Raw genomic sequence first — 19492 nt, forward strand, 5'->3', positions numbered from 1 at the left:
AAAAAAGCATATGCAAAAAAGAAACATTTATATTTCTTTAAATAAACAGTCATTTATTAATAAGATGCAAATTCCCTTACAACACAATGTCAAGAGTTTATCCTTAGTTTTAATGGTGGTACTTTGATTGCAGCATCTTTAACTTCTGAAGTGATGTCTAATCCAAGTGGTGCCCTAAAAATAAATTAAAATTTTCATTATGTCAGAACACACTATCATATACAATAGGGTCCAAAAGTCTAAGACTGCAACTGAAAATGTTTCAATTGCACATTTGTAATTATACATACACACACACACATATGTATAATATATATATATATATATATATATATACACATATTTGAGTGAAAGTTTCAATTAATATTTTTATATGTATAGTCTTTTAAATCAACATAGTATAGTATATAGTATGGTTAAAATTACAAAAACCTCCACAAGAAGTTTCTGCAAAACTTTTAAAGTAAACACAAAATGCAGTTTTATTTCTGTAAAGTGGGATTTTATCCTAGTGGTCTTTACATTCTAGAATGAACCCAGGTGGTTAAAAAATAGGCAGAGCAAGTTACTACATTTTGATTAAAGTAGAAAGAATTTTTCTTTTTCGTTTTTTTACTTGGAAATGATATAAACTGTTAAATCGGGCGCAACAAGACAAGAAACATGCATTGAAAACATAAATGGTTACAATTTAGTAACTAACAAAGAAAATGCAATTTTAACTTACTTGGGTTCATATTTGATCTCTTCGGTATGGGACATGATCCCCTTTCCTTGCTTTAGTCTCTCTATGCCATTCCTAAGAACAATAGTGTGGAACTAAAGTCAGTGTCTTATGCATGTAATCGAGGCTGTAAGGCAATGTGCACCAGTGTTATCACCTTACCATGCAATCATGACTCCATTATCAGTGCAAAGCTTTGAAGGAGGGCAAAGTAGATGCAGCCCAGTGGCATCTGTGACGATTTTCAGAGTCTGTCTGATGTATTCATTACTTGCTACTCCTCCTGAAACAACCTACAGAGGTGCACAAGAGGAAGAGTTGAATTTTTGGTTGGAGTAGAAAGACTGGATTGGAATTTTTTTTTTTTTTTTTTACCAAATCTCAATCCACCACAGGCATTCATTGGTTGAAGTTTTTAAAAATTATAAAATGGTCAAGCGAAGCTAGTTAATTTTTAAGAGGACATATTATGCTTATAAAAAAAAAAAATAATAATAAAAGAAAAAAAAAAAAAAAAAATATATATATATATATATATATACACAGTGCCACTTGAAAGTTTGTGAACCCCTTGTCGAATCTGTGAAAATGTGAAAAATTTTAACAAAATAAGAGAGATCATACAAAATGCATGTTATTTTTTATTTAGCACTGTCCTGAGTAAGATATTTTACATAAAAGATGTTTACATATAATTCACAAGACAAAAAATAGCTGAATTTATTAAAATGACCCCATTCAAAAGTTTATGAACCACTGATTCTTAATACTGTGTGTGGTTACCTGGATGATCTACGACTGTTTTTTTGTTTTGTGATGGTTGTTCATGAGTCCCTTGTTTGTTCTGAGCAGTTAAATTGCCCAGCGTTCTTCAGAAAAATCCACAAGGTCCTGCAGATTCTTCAGATTTCAAGCATTTTTTGCATATTTGAACCCTTTCCAGCAGTGACTGTATGATTTTGAGATCCATCTTTTCACACTGAGGACAACTGAGGGACTCAAACACAACTATTAAAAAAGGTTCAAACATTCACTGATGCTCCAGAAGAAAACACAATGCATTAAGAGCCGGGGGGATGAAAACTTTCTGAATTTGAAAATCAAGGTAAATTGTACTTAATTTGTCTCCGGGAAACATGTAAGTATCTTCTGTTGCTTCCGAAGGGCAGTACTAAATGAAGAAAATTGATATTTAAACAAAATAAGAAAAATTTGGACATCTTCATCCTGTTCAAAAGTTTTCACCCCCTGACTCTTAATGCATCGTGCTTCCTTCTGGAGCATCAGTGAATGTTTGAACCTTTTTTAATAGTTGTGTTTGTAAATCATAGTCTCAAAATCATACAGTCACTGCTGGAAAGGGTTCAAATATGCAAAAGATGCTGGAAATCTGAAGAATTTGCAGGGCCTGGAGGATTTTTCTGAAGAACAGAGCTCAGTTTAACTGCTCAGGTAATGTAAAATATGTGTGAAAAATAATGTTTTTTTGAACATTCAAGCTTAAAAACCCATTCTAGTAGACTCAAATACAAAATAAAGACTTTGTAAAAGAGCATAATATGGCCTCTATAATATTAAATGCCACAACCGAGTCCTGGGGTGCTGTAAACTTACCAGAGTTGGATTGTGCTGTGGTAGAAGACCTTTGGATTTACAGAACAAAATGGCACGATGTGTTCGTTTGGCTATATGAGATGCCACGGTATGTTGTGAGGCAGCGGCGATGTCTTTAACACATGATAATAACTGTCCTGTTTCAACACCTGAGGAAACATAACATTGTCTTACAGTTAATATAATAATAATAAGTATTAATACTGAGTACTAGAAATTGTAATAATTGTATTGCATCTCCAATCAAATGTCAATAAAATCCTAGTGAGCTGCCTACCTAGGCAGTATTTTAAGCATCATAGGTGCTTCTACAGATGCAAGCAAGGTTTCCAAACAGTAGATATTGTCTAATCATTCCAAATTCCAGTGGAGGATTAAGAAGGGAATCCCATAATGCACTGTGACAAGCTGGCGGATAGAGCAAGAGACATTTGAATTGTAAATATATGTACAATTTATTTATACAGAAAAAAGCTAGCTTTGAAAGCATGATATCCCATCCTCCCTTCAGAGCGTCATGACGCACACAGCCAGAGTCTGCAAAGCATCACTAGAGATTTAAATGACCTCATGTCCAGAGGTATAGAAATACATATGCTGACAGGCAGGTAGGACATCTTATCATTGCGTTCGGACCGACTGCATTCGGACCTGAGACTTCCACATAAGATATATGTACATTTTTAAATATTTAGACAACTTCTATTATTGATTGCTATCAGGATGTAAAGAGAGTATAACAAAAAATGTTTATAAAAAATGTCCTACCCTACCTTTAAAAGGCAGCTGTCTATGTAGGCAGTTCACTAGGTTTAGGAAAAGAACCTGTTCTGTTGTTTAAAATAAACAGATAGAGTACCTTCTTCTCTCTCTTTTTTCCTTATTGCCATTGTCACCTGGTTTCGCAAACCAGCAAAAGAGAAATTGCAGTCGTAGATCTGCCCCATTGGTGACTTAAAATGGAATGCGAGTCGATTCCCCTCTTTCGCCAGAAGCTCTATGGCTTGTCCGCCACTCAAAGTCGAACAATCTGGGTGATTCCTAAGAGAAAGACTTCTAGCAATCTATCATTGAAAGGAAAGATAAACAGTTTATATGACAAACACAGCTTTCCTTGTATTTGAACATGAAGTGATATGCTGATACCTTATCTAAAGCATCCCCAGCTGCTACATCCAGTGTTTGCCCCAGAAGAAGAAACTCATCGATTCCTTTGGCCAGTGCAAGAAGAGTATGACCCCCAGAGACAAGGAGCACGAGAAAAGGGAAGTCTATGGGGTGCAGCATTCTTACAGTAAGGGCATGGGCCTCCATATGGTGTATAGGGATGAATGGCTTTTCATGTAGTCTCACAAACTTCAGACTGAATTCCAAGCCAATCCCGAGGCTGAGGGAGAGACCAGGCTTTACTGTTGTGGCCACAGCTGTGAGTTCATTGGGTTCAATGCCACTTCTGTCTAAGGCCTCCTGGACAACTCTACAGATGTTTTCTCTGTGTAGGCGTTGGGCCACAGTTGGGATAATTCCACCCGTACTGTAAGAGAACAAATCAAATAACGAGGATAACTCATCAAATGCAGCAATAATACTGCAGTAATTACATCATTTTTATTCTGTTTCAAATTTTTGTTTAAAGTGTATATAAAAATATAAAGCAAATTGTATATTTTAGGCATATTTCAATCCCGATAGTTCAATAGTTAAGTTATATAATCCTAACCTAAAAATGACCATTTGTCATTTATGAAAAAACTATTATAAAAGCAAAAGTATATTGACATTTTTGTTTGGATGATAGAATTCACAAAAATTATTCTAATTAATGAGGTTTTTGTATACTAAGTATATCAAAACCTCACAACTTCCAGAGAGAAAAAACTACTTTCCACAAGGTGAAATAAAATAAGTGAAAAAAGTTTAAGTACTAAAATTACAAAAAAACTAAGATTATTAACAGAATATTATTATTAAATAAATTAAATCTTAATAAAAAATATTAAAAAACAAACAATAATAAAAAAAAATGACAAAAACATTTAACAAAATTACTAAAACTTGAACTAAAATAAAAACTGTAAATATAAAAAAGCCAATTCCAAAAATATTACTTAATAAAATAGTATATATATAATACTATAATAACACTGCTTGCAGTATAGTGCACAAGTCATATGGACCACTTTTATGATGATATTTTTGTCCTTTTTGAAGCTTAGGAGCACTGTGATTTTGAATAAATAACTACAGAATGTCCTTTTTGAGTGAACTGCTCCTTTAAGACATTGATAAGTCAAGTGTTAATGTCTCAACTGAGGTTATTTATGAATGAAGTTAGTGACTATACTTACTCCAGGTGTGTCTGTTTCTGAGAATGCAGAGATTCCCCCAAAATATTTCCAGTCTCGTCCAGCACAGCCGCCCCTGTCTCATCGCAGCTCGTCTCAATCCCCAGAACTATTCTAGGGCGCACTGCAGTGAAGGCTCTTCTTGTCGTGCAGTGCTTCATCCAGCAACGAACAGGTCCATTCAAAACACAAGGAAACATTCTGATAACGCTGACAATTCACTGGTCTCTTTAACTCGACAACAACCATACGATTCAACAATTCAAGTAACTCAAAAACACTTCTATTTTCTTGTAAAAGTTCATTCATGACCCTGTATGAAACGAGACGTTACATATAAATATGTCCTACCACAACAAGCGAAGTTGGGTTCCGTTAGTTTTTCTTTAAACTGCAAATTATAAATTCAGCATAGAAAAAAAGGTGTCTGTGGTTTATATAAAAATAAATGAATAAATATGAGTAATTTAACTATGATATTATTATTTTGTATAAATACAAAATAAAGAACAACACAGGAACCATTATAGAGTGCTTGTTTCCAGTGGGCTAATAATACAGGAGGGAAGAAGACTCACATGGGAGTGATGTTTTACACTGAATTAGATGAATTCTTCACACTTTGGCTGACATGAAATAGTCTGTTTGACTATTTTCAACTATTATTTGATATTTAACGCCCATTGCTTCCTTCAAATAAGGTAATGGTCTGCCAAGTCCACGTGTATGTTTGAATTCAAATTCATTCATCATTAATGTCTTGTTTGGGTAGTTGACATATTGGGCAAATTTTTAGTAAACACAAATATTATTTTAAATCTTGATGTCGAGTTTTATATATATATAGGGGTTGGGGCTTTCAGGAGTTTTCTAGGGTAACATATAAATTTATTAAATTATTAAAATTTATTATCAATATATTAAAAGTTTCCTGTTTTTTTATATGAGGACATTTTGAGTCTTGAGTTTCGCACTTTAACTGTCACATTCTGCTTCTACAGATGACAATTCATTAAATGAATAGAACAAGATGGAACCACAAGCCAAACGGAGGAAAGAAATGGACAAATATGACACTTGGGATGTTATTCCTGTTCTCTCTGATGAGAAATCTCGGGACACTGAATTGTTGCCGGCCTACGCAGCTCCCATCATCGAGAAAAGAGAAACATCTCGCCTGGTCAAAGAGCTTTCCCTGATCTACCCTCTACCCGATCTGCAGCACATAAAAAGAGTGAGGGCTTGCAAAGACAAAAGCAGCCCTCATCCTTTAGAGGTCATTGTGTGCTTGGCCAGGGATGTGGCCAAAGGAGTTATGCTTGCTGATCTGCTTCGCTCACAGTCTTTTGACTCCAGTGGTTTAGGGGAACCTTTCCTTGTTGAAATACCTGCCAAACCTCCACTGACCAGACCACAGTTTGAAAAAGCTAGTAAACACTGGCCTACGTCATTTCATGAGGACAAACAAGTGACATCTGCTCTGAAAGGGCAGTTATTCACTGCCGATCAGAAAGCTAAAATGCAAGACTACATGACGGCAGCTATCCAGGCTGCAAAATCAGGTCGGGACATGAGACTGGATGCAGTGGGCGCCGTGATTGTTGACCCAGAATCTGAGCAGATTGTTGCAGTGGGTCATGACTGTAAGTGTGGAGCTCATCCGCTCCATCACGCTGTCATGGTCTGTATTGATCTTGTGGCCTGTGGGCAAGGAGGAGGCGCCTACAATTACGAGAAATATCCAGCATGTCAATTTAGCAGCTCTGAGTCCTTTAGGAATGGCTGCAATTCGAAAGAAACTGGTCTGCCTTACATCTGCACAGGATATGACCTTTACGTCACTCGAGAGCCCTGTGTGATGTGTGCAATGGCTTTGGTCCACTCAAGAATCAACAGAGTGTTTTATGGAGTGCCCTCTGCAGATGGTGCCTTGGGAACCAAGTATAAAATTCATTGCAGAAAAGATTTAAATCATCGCTTTGAAGTGTTTAAAGGGGTGATGCTAAATGCATGTGAGGCTTTACACAAAGAGTAATATTTTTTATAAGTTGTTCTTAAGAGACAATGTAAAATTGACATTTTAGTTGTTTTTAGTTTTGTAACTCCAGCAAATATTTTTTTTTTAATAGGACCATAATACATATTATGGAAATAAAATTGGATTGTTTGCTACTTTTAAATCTTGTTTCTTTTATCAGACCAAGGCATGTCTTAATTGTTTTATACTATTCACACACACAAGCAGAGTTACAACAAAAAAAAAAAAACTTTATATATATACTATTTATATAAAAACTATTTAGAATAAAATTCTAAATAAAATATTAAGTAGCACAACTGTTTTCAACATTTATAATAATAAGAAATGTTTCTTGAGCAGCAAATCAGCATATTAGAATGATTTCTGAAGGATCATGTGACACTGAAGACTGGAGTAATGATGCTGAAAATTCAGCTTTGACATCACAGGAATAAATTACATTTTAAAATATATTAACCTATAAAACGGTTAATTTAAATTGTAATATTTCACAATATTACTGTAATTTTGATAAAAAAAATGCAGCATTAGTGAACATGATAGAAAAACATTAAAAAACAAAAAAATCATATCTCAAATATTTGAACAGTAGTGTGTATTCTATAATTTTTAGTGAAAGTGAACAACAGGGTTTCTAATGCTTTGCAAAGTTTATTTGTTTGCAGCATGTCATACAACACATACTATGTTCATACCTTTTCTCAAAACAAAAGGACAAAACAATTGGCACTGAGCCTTCGCAGATACTGTAAAAAGACAAGAAAGTGGAAGGATTCAAATAGTTTAATGGGTCTATGTTACAGTTTCTCAACTTTAATAATACCGTGACAGAGAAGAGAGCAAAGAAACATGACGGTTTGCTAAAGCTTGGTAATGATCCAGAGTTTTACAATTACATACTGAAATGAAGTTATAAGTCAACATGAAATTTTCTGTAACGCGACTCATTTCTGATTCAAACGGAAGTTAAACCAACGTAGGGAAGAACTTGATGTTTTGTTTCAGGGGCGGAGGAAGCGTGTTCTTTGAAATAATGTGCACTGATAAACAAAATGAGACCATAAACGTATTAAAGTAAATATGTTCTAACTTTAATTTCATGTTGACTTTAATGAACGTGAAAGTACTTAAAAGCCTAAACTCTAAAAGTTTTGTTAATGTTAATAATATTTTCATTGTCACTTATAAACTGTACGACATTAACCAAACAAAAATATACATAATATTGTGACTGAAATATTTTTCAGGAAATCATGCAAACTGAGTTTTTATTCGTCTCTCTGAAGCAATGATAACATCAACAAAACTGAAGAAATAGCAGAAAGGTTTCATGGCTTTCAAACGATTTTAAAAACAAATGGCATTATTTAAGAATGTATTCGGAAATGTGAAGTGACGCTAAAAGCATTATCTTAGTGTGTCAGTGTTGTACAAGTGTTTGAACAAAAACTAATTAACAAACAAACAAAAAAATCTTTAACCATGAAACCTGGGCCAGCCCAGATCCACAAGGATCACACAACTACTAACAAAAATACATTAAATATCTTAAGTTATTAATGCTTGTGGAATTGTCCTCCTCCTAACATATCCCTACAACAATTTCTCAAGATATATCAAACGAAGAGACTCACAATTACAGACTGTACAAAACTGCGAAGTGTACACAACTGCGGTACAAAGTACAAAGGGTTATCTCCTCTTCCATATCAGGCAACAGCTCCGAGTTGGTCTGTGCCCTCTTAATACTGGGCTTTAATACTTGTTTATTCCAAAGATCCTGACTCCATGGAGTTGTGGCAGTTTTGGGATGAGGACACTCAAAAGCGAAGCTGTGTTTATCACAAAATGTGCTGTGTCGTATTTTGTGTAAAAGCTGGCGAGAAAATATCTGCAAAGCAAAGAAAAACAAGTGTTATGTTTCAAAATGAGTACAGGCTCTTAAACATTACAAATCTTTAAAGTGCCCCATTATGCTATTTTAAAGGTTCCTAATTTTGTTTTCAGGGTCTCCTACAATAGGTTTACATGCATCCAAAGTCAAGAAACACTTTAATTTTCTCATAATATACATTGCAGCATCACCGCTTTTCTCAGTGTCTGAAACAACTCGATAAAGTATTCAGTCTCTCTAAACCCCTCCTTTCTGAAAGCCTAATCTTCTCTGATTGGTCAGATGGCCCAGACTGTTGTGATTGGTCTACCGCTCACAGTCTAAATGCTGATTGGTCTAAACGCCTAGTTCCATATCAGACTTTCAGCGCCAGAGTCTTCCTCAGCACTTGTACACACAGTGATACGAACAGTAATGATGGCATCTTTTTTACCATATCAATTCAATTCAAGACCTCACCCTTTGGAAGTGCATGCAGAGTGGATTTGCTTTCGTAGCACAGAAATCAGCATCATCTTAACGTCGACAACAAGAACTAAACTCTTCCAGGCCTCAGCTACTACTACAGTGTTTGAGCGTCAAAGTAGACTAGGGTTGTCAAAAGTACCGACTTCGGTGCCAAAATGTGTAGATACCAGCATTTCCCCCTTAGCATTTTGAGTGCTGTTAAGCAGATTCTTAAACACCTCTGATTGGCCATTGTGTTCACGCGCTCAACAGAAATGTTTGGCTACAATTATCAACGCTTCAAAAACATGTTGTAAATAGACATATCTGACGCTCTTCAACGAGCGATTACACACGGGAGCATTTGAAAGCAGGCATCTATCAGCGATCCCTAATATATCCACCACAAATCCGCTGATAGACGCCTGCTTTCAAACGCTCCCGTGTGTATCTGTGTAAGCGCTCGTTGAAGAGCGTCAAAGATATATGGTATATATTTTTAAAATTTCAGTACAGACTTGGTACCGAAATCGGTACTTTTGACAACCCTAAAGTAGACGTTGTTCACGGGCAGCTAATGAAGACCATAGGCTGGCATTAGGGGTGTAATGGTACATGCATTCATGCCGGTCCGTCACGGTTTGGTGCATGCAGTCAGACGACGAATACAGTCAGTCACAGGCGATCCACACTTCAATCCAGAAGGGGGCATGCACAGTAATGCAACGCTGTTTGCTAACCACCACAACAGGACGATCTATGCATAGATATGTTTGCGTGTAATCTCTCAATCAGTGTTTCAACCGCGGAAAGACATCAATAAAACAGCTTGAGAATCTCACGAAGCATTACATTTACCTTAGGCAAGTCATTTAGTGTCAATGGCATGTTAGTTCACTAGAGAAATTAACCAAACTGTCATGTTTGTGTACAAACATTACACCCATAGCTGGCTTTATGCACATTTGTTACAAACCTACATAGCTTCGAGAAGGGAGTAAGACTGGATTTACTGACAACTTATTTCAGGCAGTTCAAAATCAGTTCTTTCTTTTAGGAAACAACAACTCCATTTCTTGTGCACTTTGATCTTTGAAACTTTGCAGACCTTTTACATTCACAAATAGCTATATTACACACTACATGAAAGGTAATATCCAAAAAAACATAATAGGGGCACTTTAATGACCAAAATATGTCTATAATATTCACTATAACATATTTAACATTTCATTTTTTTTTGTTTCCTAAGGGGATATTTAGTACAAAATGTTGCACAAAACATTACAACAACTTACAAAATGATTGGTGAGATTGTAAAGAATTTTCTAGATGATGTGAACTGCACGCCGTAGTCCAGCTGTTCCCAGTGTGTGAGAAGTCTTGCCTTGCCCTGGTCTGGAGTTTCAAATGGTGTGCCTTTCACTGCATGCATAAACACATACATACCCTGCGGGAAGACAGAAAGACGATCCAAATGTCATTGACGCCATTCTCAAAGTTTATAACAATTGGTCCTCTTAATATGAAGCTCAACGGGATAGATGAATAATGTTTTAACTGTTTTTGCCCATACAATAAAAATCAAAGAGGTTCAAAACAGCACTTCATTGACCAATTGACTTTCACTCTATGGACAAAAAACATTTTTTCAAAATATCGTTTTTTGGATTTCAAAGAAGAAACAAAATAGTGGATGAGTAAAAAAATACTTTTTGGTTGAACTATCCCTTTAAAGACCTGAGATGGGTCCGAAATCGCACACTGCCTGAGTAGGTACTACTACTACTATTTGAATTTACTTCACGACCATTAAAAAAAAAGTACGCTCTATATAGTATGAATATGGGTTACATGAATGAAATTCGGATGTACTACATCCGCCATGTTGTTACGGTCATGTGACCTACCAGCGTCAGGAGCGTCACTTCACTGCCATTCATAAATCCCTTCCCGTGGCCTCATGGGATAGTAAAGTGTCCATCGAATGCGCACTTTGAACCTTGGCGGAAGTAGTAGGTCATCCGGGAACTTTTTGAATACTATGTGTTCGGACAAACTACTCTTTCGGTGTACTGTTTATAGTAGGGAAGTATTCGATTTTGGATGCAGCGCTGGTCTTTCTTTCCTATTAAACAACCCTTATTAAGAAGACACAGTTTAACCTCCATTCTCCTCAAGGATGCACATTTTGGTCATTTTGACTAGTCAAGAACATAAAGCGAATACTAAAGTACTTTAGCCAGTTTTATTTTAGTGTCATTGAAACATTGTAGTTTTTATTAATAGTTTTAGCTGAAAATTTTTTTTTTTTTTTAATATTTTATTTTATTTCAGTTAATGTTTACTTTTTTCAAGTAAAATTTTTTTTTTTTTTTTTATTAACGGTTTTAGTTATCTATAATAACCCTGACTTTAGCAAGTCTCAAAACATGTCTTTGCAAATGAGATTTGAGAGCTCTGATGGAGGTGAAAATTATCAATGAACAATGACCTAAATTGCAGTCTTTTCCTCATGGAAACTATCGTATGGCTTCAGAAGACTTGGGATATAGACTTTAGATCATCCCTCCCTCCTTTAAAAGCATACTTACAAAATTTGTCTTCCAATTCAGGACAACATAACATTACAGTATCCCTATGAATGCTTCTCTCTTTAATTGTGGTACAAGAACATCATCATGCCAGAGAGCTTAAACTTGGTCAGTGATGTCATGCTGTTGACCTTGAATCTTTGTGCAAGCGAGTCCTTACATAACAATGCCACACAGACCACTAAGGAAGAATCAAATGTCGAGACTCCAACTAGCCGCAGGGCACTGCTGAGAAAATGACAACCCATAGACAAGGGAACAAAACGCATATAACAAAGGATTATTCAACAGAGAATACTTACAAAATTGTGAATAACATTTGTGAGGGTCCACACAACAGGAACACTGAAGAAGGGAATGCTTAACAGTACAATGTGAAGCATTCCTACGCCGAGTGCATATGTCAGCCATATCCCCCGACTGTTCATCACACGGGTGTTTGGGTTGACTTCACTGTGGGCCACACCGACGTTCATCTTGCTTTTCTGTCAATAGAAAAACCCAGCAGTGCAAAATGTCAAAAGGGAAATTGCAAATCAATATAAACAATTCAAATCATTTATGCGCTACAACAATCTAGGTGATTGTTTTGAAGCAGTCGTCTCCTGATTTGGGGTGTTAGGTTGTCCGCAATTGTTATTTTATAGTTTGAAAAAGGCTAGTTAAGAGTAGAAGCTGTCTTACAGTCAGCATGAGGACTCGTCTATATGCCAACAAAGCATGTTCACACACTTACAATGGGGTGATTCTTCATAGTATTTTGTCCTAATGCATTACTGTTCATGCTGTCTAACACGTATTCAAATAATTCGCAACAGTTCAATTCTTCTTTGAAAGAGCAAAGAAAGTAGAATTGACATTTTATGGCATGTTTGGTTTATCCGTCACAGTAAACAGTTTAGGCAGCTGTTCGAAAGTCAAAGTTCAATGTTGCCTAATATACAGTGTATTTGTTCAGTCGTTTATCTTATCTCAAGTTTTCTCACTAAAATCATTTCACTCATCTTGGTTTCTACTCAGCACGTCACTTGCTTTTGTATATATATATATGTTTCAATTAAAGAAAAGATCCACAACAAAATGCCAGTATTTTATCTCTTATTATTACTCTCATACAAATAAATGCAATAAAAGAAAAACAGAAGGAGATCAAAGGCTGAAGTCCAGCTACTCTTGATCATGTAAACATCTGCCAATAACTTGCCTAAATATTAATAACTCCTTCCCTAAATATTAATAACTCTTTGATTGTGTAAGAATGTGTAGTATGTTAATATCCCTTGAGACAACCAGACAGCTGAAAGGAAGTGAATTCAATAGGCATTGCTCATAAACAGCTTCATGCAAATAATAAAGACAATTTGCATGTATTTAAAAATGCCTAAATATTATATATATATATAATGTTGGTTTTCCCAATAGCAGCTGCAGTAAACAAGTCCATGACACAGATAGAGTTAGCAGCACAGCTACATGACAAAACACTGTCTTGTTCCTGCACAGCTCACTATCTTCTCTCCTTTAACCACTTAAATAACTCTTTAAATACGCTTATCCTATTGTCTGTGCTATGATAGTAAGTTGCTTTGGGGTTTGCGCATGAGCAATGCTCTTTATTTAGCATCAACTGCTTTCATAACAAACACCAGTTGCTTTTGTTTCACTCTACTTCAATTAAACCCCTCAAACATCAATAAAAGCTATTAAATCGCCCCGTAATCGCCAGATTTTGGCATTTTTTGCTTCGAAGTAGCTACTCGAATGACTTGGTTTCATAAGAGATGAGTAACGGTACCTTACGTGCGTTCGGGTGAAGCAGGCTGGAGCGCTGCCGGCCTCCGCTGCGCGCACTGTGGGCTGACTCACCGCATACACACCACTAGCACACAGGCTATCGCAGCTAACGGGATTAGGACAGCAAATCTCGCGAGATCGACGCCCCACGCCCACTAAAGACGTGATGTTTACAATTTACATTGGCTCTCAAATCCCAATTTTATGATTATTAAATAAAAATTTGGTTTACTTTTAACTATAATCCACCGTTGTCTTTCTGTACATTAAAATTCTATTTCTGTCGTCATCTGTTGAAATATTTTAAAGTCTAATTTTCCATAATTACAATAGACAGATTATTTTTGGTCACTATACAAATTATGATTTTTTTATGGTGATAAATGCATAATTATAAATGTATTATGATTTCTTTATAAATTCGACATCTGCAAATGCACCAATCGTAAGCCTCTCTTCATATATTTATAAAGATATAATATATATAAAGACAAAATATGTCAATAAATTTTTTAAAAACTTTTTAAATTTGCTCTAGCCATGAAATTTTCATTTATTTATTTACAAGCGATATAAATATATAAAACGTACGACAAAGAGACAACGGCCAATCAATGCAGAGAATAATAATGACGTCATTTAGGCGCCAGTTAAGCCATATCCGAGAGACTCACTGAAGCGAGCTGAAAACATGTAAAGTGTACTTGTGTTATGAATTTATTGGATATCTTTTAACGGATTATTTCATTTTACCCAAAGTAAGTTAGAATATATTTGGCCATTTAATAGTTTAACATATTATAATGTTATTAATGTTACTGTTGATCTGATATATCGCCACTTTGTAATTATAAGCTTCTCTATCTGCATTCTGAGCAGTTTTGAGATATTGAGCTTCAAAGTTTTTGCATTTCATACTCTTTTGCTGATAGAACCTTTCTGTTTTCTGAAAAAAAGTCCAAAAATGTACACAAATTAAAAAAAAAAACATCACATAATTTAACGTTAAATAAGTTGTCACAGAATAAGAATATGAGAATAACTCACTTTTGACAAAAATGTCAGATAGAACCTTATAATTCCAAGATTATATGTACTTTTAAAATGCATGCTGTCCAATGCAGTTTGTGTCTGATTTAACTTAAACAGGTTTATGACCATTATTGTCACCTTCTTCTTAGGGAGCACAATATGAAGGCACTTCCAGCTGAGACTGTGCGTCTGTTGTGCAGCTCTCAGGTTATCACATCTGTCCTGAATGTTGTCAAGGAACTGACTGAAAATTCACTTGATGCTGGTTCCTCAAGCCTTGAAGTTAAACTGGTAAATTCATGTTGAATCAACTAACATACTGACCAGTTAGTTTGACATATAGGTGTGGGGTAATTAGCATGGAAACATGCAGCATCTTTGCCTAATACCTCTCTTTACAATCAAAGTGTGACCTGAATTGGGGTACCAAGTAGGCACTAGTTTAGTTGTGGTGGTAGCAGATATAGGAGATAAAGGAACATTTGCTTTGAGGTGCATTTTAAAGCATGCGGGATGACTTTTCCCCCAAAACTTATTAGAACACCTATCATTTTAAATGCATCCATGGCATTGAATTAGAATGCAAACTATCAAAACAGGCATTTCTTTTAAAGAAATCAATTTTTAAAAAGTACTTTCAAATCAAAGTACTGTATGTACTTCAAAGTACTGTATGACACCAGTTGAGGTGATCTGACTTCTTCATACTGTATATCCATTAAAAATCACATTTGAACCAGCTGGTTAAAGTAAAGTGAAGAAAAATCATGCTTAAATAAGCACTAGCATAATTAGTAGTGAATAGGCTTGGACTTGGTGCTGGTAACCCAATGCACAGGACAATGGTGACACCAGAATAAAAATATTCATGATTTTAACGCTGAAACAGATTTATTTTAGATTAATATGTTTGCACTCTGTCACTGACTAGATATATTTAAAATAATGTAGACCACTTTTTACTGGTGACATTTGGCATTATCAGGACCCACAAATTTTCCCCATTGCATTATTATACATTATATTCAACATTATATATAGTAGTTTAATGTAGTACTGACACTAAAACTCTGTCTGTAAACCTGTAAATTTTTTTCCCTTACACAGTAATTTTCATTTTGGGTGAACTATACACAATTTTGTCACTAACATATTGTCACTATCCACGAAACGATATTGTTGCATTTTTATATTGCGATATATTGTGACACAATATATTGTTACATGCCTACAACTTAGTGATGTTTTGTTTCTAATGCACTGACTTTCATACATTTCTAAGCGGCCAAATATTTTTGTGTGCACTGTTAAAAGCTATGCAAAATCTATGTTAATGTTCCGTTGTGATCAGGAGAATTATGGATTGGATCGCATTGAAGTCAGAGACAATGGTTCTGGAATCAAAGCTACTGATGTTCCTGTGATGGCTGTAAAACACTACACGTCTAAAATCTCCTGCCACGAAGACCTGGAGCAGCTAGAGACTTATGGCTTTCGAGGAGAAGCTCTGGCATCGATATGTGCCATCTCAGAGGTTACATCTTGCTTGTTTTATTGTTTTAGTTAGAGATGCACTGATATTAAAACTGACAGATAATATAAAAAAATATTTTCATGTTACAGCTGATATTAAAAAATATATACAGTATGTATATATACTAAAAATAAAATCAATATTTCAATACTACAATATAATACTACAAGTGAATTTTGGCATCACAACATTATAATCTACAATATGAGATCTGTTAAAGATGTTTTTAGAGAAATGAAATGTAATTTAAGATTTTTTAAATGATTAAAATTTCAATTGAATTATTAGTGTTATTAAAGATGAATGTGTGCTCTCTAGATAATAGCAAATATACAAATAGGCAGAAATTATGTGCATAAAATATCCAGTATCTGCTGGAATTCAATTGATTGACCCTGTATATTAAAAAAAAAATGCTAATATTGGCAAATTACTGATATGGTACAGAAATATTGTGCATCTCCAATGAGCCCATGAGAGTCATTTTAATCAGTGAATTACAAATGTTGAACATGTTTCCTCTGTAATTGTCCTTTTCTTCACCTACCAGGTGGTCATCACTACCAAAACCGCAGATGATGATTTTAGCATTCAATATTCAGTCGATCACACCGGACAGATCGTCTCTCAAAAGCCATCACATCTTGGCGAGGGTAGGTGCCTGTTAATGGATTTTTTTAAGACTCTTGATTTATGGGAACAGACTGCTTCTAACATACCTTTTCCCTCAGGCACCACTGTGTGTGCAGCAAATCTGTTCAAGAACCTCCCTGTCAGACGGCAGTATTATTCCAACACTAAGAAATGCAAAGAGGAACTGAAGAGGGTCCAGAACTTACTCATGGCCTATGCTGTTATTAAGCCTGAGTTACGGATCACGTTGAGCCACAACAAGGTATGGTACTGCTGCCATGTGGTTTTGGCTGTACAACTACAATGTATTTAAAGAAGGCACTAACTTTCTTTAGTTTTATGTTGCTGTTAGAGTATGAAAAAGGTCTGCAAAGTTACAAAGCAAAAAGCCCACTTCAAATGGAGTTATTAAGTAAACACTGTTTCTGAACTCCCTGATACGCCTCGATTGTAGTCTTGAGTTTTCTTCCGATAATGTACACGTCATAATATTCCTCATTAAAATAATTTCTGCCCAAATGCATATGCAAAAAAAGGGACAAGGCCTGGTTGAGTCGCATTAGTAGTGTGTTGAAACTCGGTTGACCAATTACAACACACTGGTTCAGCTGACCAATCAGAGCACATTGCGCTTTTCGGAAGGAGACAGGAACTAAACAGGGGTGCATTTCCCATACAACGACGTAACTCGCTGCTTCACTACCATAGTATGATGCATCATTGAACAAATCAATTAGCTAGTCACGACTGTTTCCCGAAACCATATTGTCGCAAACCTGTCATTCAGCCACGTTGGTTAATGATGTCACGCAGGTGGTGGAGTAATAACTCCTTTAAATGAATCCGTTTGAGATCGATTTAATGCTAGATTTTCTGCTATAAATTACGGACATGTCATCTGAGGACTGATTCTCATTTTTCTCAGTTATTTTGCTTTATTTCCAGATTCAATCATAGGCTCATTCTTACATACTAGAGCACAAACGCACATACACACTCTTCAAAAATGTTGCTTAAAATCTCTTGACAAACTAAAATATGTAAATTACATTTGTATATATTCAAAATAAAAGATATAGATTGTACTTAATGTCAGCTTGCTTATTTTGCTCAAGATAACGATTTTTTAAGTCCACATGTCCTAAAAACAAGAAACTATGCTTCTAACTACAGCTCGAGAGCTGTCGTTCCAACCACACAAGTTTGCGATGTAGTTTGCGAATGTTCGTTTGAATACTGGTTTCGGGAAACACCAAATCATTGAGTTATGTAAGTAATGATGGAACTTGCGATGTTAGTTGGCTAACAATGCTTTTGGGAAATGCACCCCAGAGTGTTACTGACAGACTGGGAAGAGAGGTGCTGCAATAATATAAAATATGTGAAAAATAATGTGTTTTTTGAACATTCTAGCATGAAAACCTATTCTAGTAGAGCCCAAAAACAAAATCAAGACTTTGTAAAAGGGCATAATAGGTCCCCTTTAAGAGTAGTGGTCATGGATAGTGGTATGGATTTTTTTTTAACTTGCAGTGGGGTCCAAAAAGTCTGAAAACACATTAAAAATCTGTAAATAAACTGAATATTAGACTGTTTTAAATAGAGAATTCTCAAATCATGCTGGATAACATGGACTTTACTGACTGCACAATTGTCTTCTAGTATGAGAATAAAGACATAAACTACCATTAAAAAGTTAGGGGTCTGTAAATTTTTTTTTTTTTGAAAGAGTCTCTTATGGTCACCAAGGCTGCATGTATTTGATCAGAAATACAGTAAAAAGAGTAATATTGTGAAATATTATTTCAGTTTAAAAGAAGTTTTTTTATTCAAAGCTGAATTTTCACCATCATTACTCTAGTCTTCGGTGTCACATGATCCTTCAGAAATCCTTCTAATATGCTGATTTGGTGCTCAAGAAACATTTCTTATAATTATCAATGTTGTAAACAGTTGTGCTGCTTAATATTTTTGTGGAAACCGTGATACATTTTTTCAGTATTCTTTGATGAATAGGAAGTAAAAAAAAAACAGAAATCTTTTGTAAAATTATAAATTACTATACTGTCACTCTTGATCAGTTTAATGAATCCTTGCTGAATATAAGTCCCCAAACTTTTAAACGGCAGTGTGCATTTGACCACAAGGTGGTCTCACACATCAACAAATACTGCAGTATTACTCTCTAGGGTTTTACCCACATTCAGTGACATTTAACCATCACACTGCATGATATCAGTTGTGCTAATAGTGTTCGGCTAACGTTAATTAGAACTTATGTAACTTGTTTATTGCTTTGGTTTTTCACTACTGTTTTGACTCTCTGCTCCTTTGCAGCAGCTACAATCTTATGTTTTACATCCTGATATTAATCAGCAAAGATAAGGCATTTTAGCTTGACATTCTAGTAAATAGGTGTATAGTTGTAATATAATGCTATTTATTTAATTGTTTTTAAGCTCACAACTAATTTAAATCCTTTAGGAAAACTCACATTTAATCACCTTTATTGGATAACCCGTGTATTTTATGATGACAGCCTGGACATTTCCAGAATTTAGACATGTTTTGAGTGTCATCAATTAGAGCGTAACCCGGGAAAGTGGACATTTCGCATGCTTCTCATCCGAAATTAGCAATGCAACCACAGGATGAACCATAAGCCTTCGAATCTCACACTGCCACATGATCCTAAAGTAACAAGCTAGGTGGTATAAGTTCTCTGAGTGTTTTCGCAAGTCCACTAACAGCCTGGCCTCATGATAGTGTATGTATCTGGCCTTGCTCGGCGAGACCTTGCGTACCTTTCATTAAATTCATATCATTCAGGTTGTAGATCA

At 35.4% G+C, this 19492-nt stretch overlaps 4 protein-coding genes across 6 annotated transcripts in view; 2 read left to right on the forward strand and 2 right to left on the reverse strand.

Moving 5' to 3' along the window:
* Positions 1-26: 26 nt before the first annotated feature.
* On the reverse strand, positions 27-5034 carry osgepl1 (O-sialoglycoprotein endopeptidase-like 1). Its single transcript, XM_051906810.1, has 7 exons — positions 4687-5034; positions 3485-3872; positions 3198-3402; positions 2339-2487; positions 887-1017; positions 728-799; positions 27-174 (listed from the first exon to the last, which is right to left on the reverse strand). The coding sequence occupies exons 1-7, from the start codon at positions 4881-4883 to the stop codon at positions 90-92; spliced, it is 1227 nt and encodes a 408-aa protein (XP_051762770.1). The 5' UTR covers positions 4884-5034; the 3' UTR covers positions 27-89.
* A 189-nt stretch (positions 5035-5223) lies between these two features.
* adat3 (adenosine deaminase tRNA specific 3) lies at positions 5224-6863 on the forward strand. 2 transcript variants are annotated; one of them, XM_051906812.1, is made up of 2 exons: positions 5224-5411; positions 5685-6863. In XM_051906812.1, exon 2 carries the CDS (start codon positions 5714-5716, stop codon positions 6716-6718), a length of 1005 nt encoding a protein of 334 aa, XP_051762772.1. In that variant the 5' UTR covers positions 5224-5411; positions 5685-5713; the 3' UTR covers positions 6719-6863. The 2 variants fall into 2 exon arrangements, with proteins under 2 accessions (XP_051762772.1, XP_051762771.1); XM_051906811.1 differs by having other exon boundaries at positions 5224-5384.
* A 626-nt stretch (positions 6864-7489) lies between these two features.
* Positions 7490-13615, reverse strand: ormdl1 (ORMDL sphingolipid biosynthesis regulator 1). Of its 2 annotated transcripts, none has more exons than XM_051906815.1 (4): positions 13455-13615; positions 11962-12144; positions 10364-10515; positions 7490-8615 (listed from the first exon to the last, which is right to left on the reverse strand). In XM_051906815.1, exons 2-4 carry the CDS (start codon positions 12133-12135, stop codon positions 8480-8482), a joined length of 462 nt encoding a protein of 153 aa, XP_051762775.1. In that variant the 5' UTR covers positions 12136-12144; positions 13455-13615; the 3' UTR covers positions 7490-8479. The 2 variants fall into 2 exon arrangements, with proteins under 2 accessions (XP_051762775.1, XP_051762776.1); XM_051906816.1 differs by having other exon boundaries at positions 13460-13614.
* A 461-nt stretch (positions 13616-14076) lies between these two features.
* pms1 (PMS1 homolog 1, mismatch repair system component) overlaps positions 14077-19492 on the forward strand; it is a 31872-nt gene continuing 26456 nt past the window's right edge. The window contains exons 1-5 of the mRNA XM_051906540.1: positions 14077-14211; positions 14635-14776; positions 15837-16019; positions 16570-16672; positions 16751-16914. Of these exons, the coding sequence (XP_051762500.1) occupies positions 14645-14776; positions 15837-16019; positions 16570-16672; positions 16751-16914 (582 nt within the window). The 5' untranslated portion in view covers positions 14077-14211; positions 14635-14644. The remainder of the gene's footprint in view (positions 14212-14634; positions 14777-15836; positions 16020-16569; positions 16673-16750; positions 16915-19492) is intronic.

This window comes from Ctenopharyngodon idella, chromosome 9 (genome assembly GCF_019924925.1).
Source record: "Ctenopharyngodon idella isolate HZGC_01 chromosome 9, HZGC01, whole genome shotgun sequence".
In the NCBI taxonomy this organism is placed as follows: domain Eukaryota; kingdom Metazoa; phylum Chordata; class Actinopteri; order Cypriniformes; family Xenocyprididae; genus Ctenopharyngodon; species Ctenopharyngodon idella.